This window comes from Scyliorhinus torazame, chromosome 10 (assembly GCF_047496885.1).
Source record: "Scyliorhinus torazame isolate Kashiwa2021f chromosome 10, sScyTor2.1, whole genome shotgun sequence".
NCBI classification, from domain to species: Eukaryota; Metazoa; Chordata; class Chondrichthyes; order Carcharhiniformes; family Scyliorhinidae; genus Scyliorhinus; species Scyliorhinus torazame.
Window position 1 is genome coordinate 225453728 of NC_092716.1, and position 6007 is coordinate 225459734.

The window sequence follows — 6007 nt, forward strand, 5'->3', positions numbered from 1 at the left end:
CTTCGATACTGTTGTCAGTTTGGAGGATTTAGGTTTGAGGCCAAGAACTCACCTCCTCCCTTTGCATTTCCCTCTCCATGCCCAACACTGTCTCTCTTTTGGGCCCTTGACACTGGGCTCTCCGGAGGTCGGATAGCCCGTCCATGCCCGGTGGGCACCGCAGGGTCTGGGGCGCTTTATTGACCCTCTTAATCACAATTCGGGTTGATGTTTTAGCTTTCGCTTGCTCTTTGTTTTTGTTTAAGGCAGTGTCCCTTTAAGGGGCTGCCCCTTTTATTTTGTCCCTCAGTTTGTTTAATTTAGTTTATTTGGTTCAATCAAAGTAGTTGGAGATCAGATGGACGATGGATGGGTTCCCCCCTGCCCTGCTCATCCCAGATGGTTTCCATAGCGATCCTGTATCCTTCCCCCCCCCCCCCCCCCTCAGCTGCCGGTTACCCTGGAAACCGAGGGCTGTCGCCCTGGGAGGCTGCAGCCCGGGGGGTTTCCCCGGCGGCGGTTGCCGGGGAAACGGCGTCCGGGGCCGGCTGCCGCTGCGCGCGCTCGCTGTGCTTCCCCAGCAGCGCCTGCAGCTCCTTGATGTACTTGATGGCGGCCCGCAGGGTCTCCACCTTGCTGAGTCTTTTCTCGGAGACTTCCTGCGGGAGGTGCTGCCGCAGCTGAGCGTAGCCCTCGTTGACGCACTTGACCCGCTGCCTCTCCCTCTCGTTGCGCTTGCGGATGAAGGCGGGCTCGTAGGAGTAGTCGTACACCCCGCCGAACGGGGTCTGAAAGGGGTGCTGGGGGTAATAGTGCCAGGCGGAGTAGGCGTCGCTGCCGAAAGCCTCGGGACTCGGCGGGGTGTGCCCGGTGCAGGGCAGCGCTGGCATCTCCTCCGGGGGGTGCCTGAGTCTGGGGGGCTCGGTGCTGGCCTGGAACCCAGAGAGATCGGCAGAGGCCGCCGGGGTCAGCTGCATGCAGGCGGCATCGCCGAAAGTCATCCTCTCCATCAGACTGTCGTAACTTTCAGGCTCCATCTGATACAGGTAACCCGGAGATGTCATGGCCATGGAGCTTTCGATCATATTCGGCGCGTTGTGCTGCTGTCCTTTGCAAAAGGGAAGGAAGCAAGGTACAAATTAATGTTTCCATTATCTTTAATATGCAATAATTGTGATTAGTTAAAACGCGGAAGACAAAATCTACATGCTACCAATGCATGGGGGGGGGGGCGGGGGGGGACTCAGGAATAAATCCCGTTGAGCCTCGACCTTATCGATTAATTATTAGTGTTGACATATGAATAACTGGCGAGCAGCTCTACAGGGTCGTTTCTATATGTAATATTTCTTTGATGTAATAGAAATTCGGTAAGGAAAAGTTATTATTTATCAATAAATCAAATACTATAAGTGTGTAGTTAAAACAAAACCATTTTAGACTAGCACAAAACACTTAGAAAACGTATAGCTCCCCTATGATATACGGGATATTTCACCAGGTGGAAATCGTTATGTTTGAAGTTAATGCAAACAATTATTTGATCCATCAGTGAAACGCATGAATTATTACATTACATTGCTTGTTTAGAATCTAATACGTTAAAGAAAAGAGTATTAAAACAATAAATCTTACCGGGAACCTATTGATTGTGGACACTGTTCACTAAAGGCAAAATAATGTTGGACTGGTCGAAGAGTCCATAAACAACCAGTTTATGAGCTCTTGCAGAGTAGCTTGGGGCTAGTTCGATCTGCAATGTTGTGGTTCCGTTTTTATTGGAGCCAGTTTCGATACGTATCATTTTACATGACAGTCAACCAGTTGCAGGACCCAAGTGATTGCGGCGTTTGTATGACATTTTCTTCAAAATTAATTTCACCAGGGTTTTAACTTTTTCATTATCATGTGTCAAATCTACAATCCAATTGCGTGGCAATTGTAAAAAAAAAGTGAATTAAGTTACAGATCAGTAATAAAACTCGTGTACGGAATTTTTCAGTGGCGCAATGGGACTTAAGATCAGATACATCATAATTACAATTCCGTCTAAAAATTAAACGAATTGGCCATTTATTCTATTTGGCTCCTGTTTATTTTAAAAGATTAGTATAGTATCCACACACCCACACCCGCATCAACTGTTAATTGGTATTCTATCAGTTCAGTTCTGTTAGTGAGTGGGTAGTCTAAAGTGTACCAGAATAATACATGTCACGTTGATGCACCCACCCAAAAACAGAGTCAAACCGCAAAGATGCAGATGTTTCATTCTATTGACGGGCCAGGCGATTATACAAAGACCAATGCTTTCATAGTAATACACTGTATCCTACGTCAATATAAACTGTAATTTGGGCGTGGATTCCCCAAGTGGACTTTGGAAAAAGTAGCGTGAGACACTCAAAAGACACTGTCACTATCTTGGCATTGACTTCACAGTGATATAACCCTCCTCAGCCAATGCAAAGCAGCATACAACTGTTAACATTGAAACACAATTAGCAGTTGGATGCTGGCGATGGAAGTTGTGCACCTGAGCGTTTGAATGGGCGCGAATTGTTTTCCTTGGCCAGTGCTTGATTCGGAGCTGTGGATGTATCTTGCCTCATTCGAGCTCACGAGGTATTCCGGTATGAGACTCACCTGAAGAAGCTAAAGTCCAATCTTTCCATTTTTGATGCAGGGTTAGAAATATGGCTGTGCTGAGCACTACCTTCAATCAGAAAGGTTGTGTGCTGAACCAAATCAATTAGTCAAAAGCAAATATGTTGGCAGCACAGTCCTTTTTACTCTACATGGAATAGGAATGTTGGCACTTTACATATTTCTTCTGCCTCTTGTACTATTTACCAGGCTGTAACTTTATCAAAAATTCAGCCAGTTATCACCAATTTATGTGAGTCTTGGCTCTTTGACATCCCAGCATAAATTCTCCAGGCCTTTTTCCTCTTAGCAACCGCCAGCCTCAGTTTCATAAAATGATGCCCTGGGTGCACTTGTCCCTTCTGTGGATCCTGTTCTTATGCTTCCTAATGTGTGAGAAAAGTATTGTTAGCAACACTGCTGAAATTAAATCTGAAACTGAGCAACCAAGAACACTACAGACAGTTACCCGCAGATCCGACCAAGGAACACATACGCCAACTTAACAGACTGATCAAGACCTTGGATCCAGATCTTCAGAGCACCCTACGTGCTCTCATCCCACGTACTCCCCGCATTGGAGATCTCTACTGCCTACTGAAAATACACAAGGCCAACACACCAGGCCGTCCTATCGTTTCAGGCAATGGGACCCTGTGTGAGAACCTCTCTGGCTACATCGAGGGCATCTTGAAACCCATCGTACAAGGTACGCCCAGCTTCTGTCGCGGCACGACGGACTTCCTACAGACTCAGCACCCATGGACCAGTTGAATTAGGAACATTCCTCGCCACAATGGACGTCTCGGCACTCTATATCAGCATCCCCCATGACGACGGCATTGCTGCAACAGCCTCAGTACTCAACACCGACAACTGCCAATCTCCAGACGCAATTCTGCAACTCATCCGCTTCATTCTGGATCACAACGTCTTCATCTTCGACAACAAGTTCTTCATCCAGACACACGGAACAGCCATGGGGACCAAATTCGCACCCCAATACGCCAACATCTTCATGCACAAGTTTGAACAAGACCTACTCACTGCACAGGACCTTCAACCAACGTTATACACCAGATACATCAATGACATTTTTTTCCTTTGGACCCACGGCGAAGAATCACTGAAACGACTACACGATGACATCAATAAGTTCCATCCAACCATCAGACTCACCATGGACTACTCTCCAAAATCAGTTGCATTCTTGGACACACTCGTCTCCATCAAGGATGGTCACCTCAGCACTTTACCGCAAACCCACGGATAACCTCACGATGCTCCACTTCTCCAGCTTCCACCCTAAACACATTAAAGACGCCAACCCCTATAGACAAGCTCTCCATATACACAGGATCTGCTCAGACGAGGAGGAGCGTTACAGACGTTGAAAGATGCCCTCGTACGAACGGGATATGGCGCTCGACTCATCAATCGACAGTTCCAACGCGCCACAGCAAAAAACCGCACCGACCGCCTCAGAAGACAAACATGGGACACAACCGACAGAATACCCTTCATCGTCCAGTACTTTCCCGGAGCGGAGAAACTACGACATCTTCTTCACAGCCTTCAACACGTCATCGATGAAGATGAACATCTTGCCAAGGTCATCCCCACACCCCCACTACTTGCCTTCAAACCGCGCAACCTCAAACAAACCATTGTTTGCAGCAAACTACTCAGCCTTCAGAACAGTGACCACGACACCACACAACCCTGCCATGGCAATCTCTGCAAGACGTGCCAGATCATCGACATGGATACCACCATTACACATGAGAACACCACCCACCAGGTACGCGGTACATACTCGTGCGACTCGGGCCAATGTTGTCTACCTCATACACTGCAGGATAGGGTGTCCCGAAGCGTGGTACATTGGCGAGACCATGCAGACGCTGCGACAACGAATGAACGGACATCGTGCGACAATCACCAGGCAGGAATGTTCCCTTCCAATCGGGGAACACTTCAGCAGTCAAGGGCATTCAGCCTCTGATCTCCGGGTAAGCGTTCTCCAAGGCGGCCTTCAGGATGCGCGACAACGCAGAATCGCCGAGCAGAAGCTTATAGGCAAGTTCCGCACACATGAGTACGGCCTCAACCGGGACCTGGGATTCATGTCGCATTACATTCATCCCCCACCATCTGGCCTGCAAAATCCTACCAACTGTCCTGGCTTGACACAATTCACACCTCTTTAAACTGGGGTTACCCCATCTCTGGATCTGTAAAGATTTAATCACCTGCTAATGCTCACATTCCAAGCATTGTCTGGCGTCTTTGAATTTGTCTATATATATGTTTCTGGAGCATACCTCTTCATTCACCTGAGGAAGGAGCAGCGCTCCGAAAGCTAGTGACATCGAAACAAACCTGTTGGACTTTAACCTGGTGTTGTAAAACTTCGTACTGTGCCCACCCCAGTCCAATGCCGGCATCTCCACAAATTAAATCAAACTAGGTTGCTGTGCGGGGTGGCTAGGGCAGGTCATTCACTCAGTTTCAATGGTAGGGCCAGGGGTCAGGCGATTCTAATTAATGAAAGGATCCAATTCTCTGCCTCTAAGATCTTTGCCGACCCCATCAGTAGATATGTAATTGTGGCTCACTCGTGACCTTCCTAGTTATGATTTTTATGCCCCGAACTGGGGCAATATAAACTTTATTAATACCCTGCTGGTGTCCTTCCCCGATTTGGATTCTCATCAGCCTATTTTGGGTGGGAACCTGAACTGTGTTTTAGACCCCAGATTAGATCACTCCAGTGGCCACGCTGCACCCGAAAAGCAGAACGCCGTGGCGCAGCATGGCCGATAAAAGCCAGGAGACCCCGCTCCTGGGGTCTACAATGTTGGGATGTAAATCACTTTTTGGCAAATCTGCATATTAGAGCGAGACAGCTAGCTTCACTCTAATGTGCAGATTCCCAAGGTAACTGAGACTTTCGGATTCATCCCCTTCACCTCAGAGACCTCGGGTGAGTGCGTTCAGCACAAGTCTGCAGACTGTCAGAGCCATCTGGCAGAACACCTCATCACCAGAACTTACAAACAAGCACCAAGACCTAGCTTGGCTGGTGGTGAGAAGGGCCCGCCCCGTCAGATTCTTCATGTACACCCGAAGCCTCAGCGCCGTTGCACGCTGCCCTCGGAGTGGCTGTGGGGGAAATGAGACGGTCACCCACCTCTTTGTGGAATATGCCTTTGCAAAGAAGGTCTGGGGAGAGATGCAGTGATATTTGTCAAGGTTCATCCCGAGCAGCTCTGTGACACAGGACTCTGTGCTCTACGGACTGTTTCCAGGGACACACACCGAGACAAACATCAACTGCTGCTGGAAGGTCATCAACTCGGTGAATGACGCTCTTTAGTCT

General features: G+C 48.4%; 1 protein-coding gene across 1 annotated transcript; it reads right to left on the reverse strand.

Moving 5' to 3' along the window:
* Positions 1 to 434: 434 nt before the first annotated feature.
* LOC140430286 (achaete-scute homolog 3-like) lies at positions 435 to 1082 on the reverse strand. Its single transcript, XM_072517706.1, has one exon. The coding sequence runs from the start codon at positions 1062 to 1064 to the stop codon at positions 435 to 437; it is 630 nt and encodes a 209-aa protein (XP_072373807.1). The 5' UTR covers positions 1065 to 1082.
* Between the last annotated feature and the right edge of the window lie 4925 nt (positions 1083 to 6007).

Excerpts from the sequence above, each read along its gene's own strand:
- LOC140430286 (XM_072517706.1), bottom strand. The coding sequence starts at position 1,064 with ATGATCGAAAGCTCCATGGCCATGACATCTCCGGGTTACCTGTATCAG.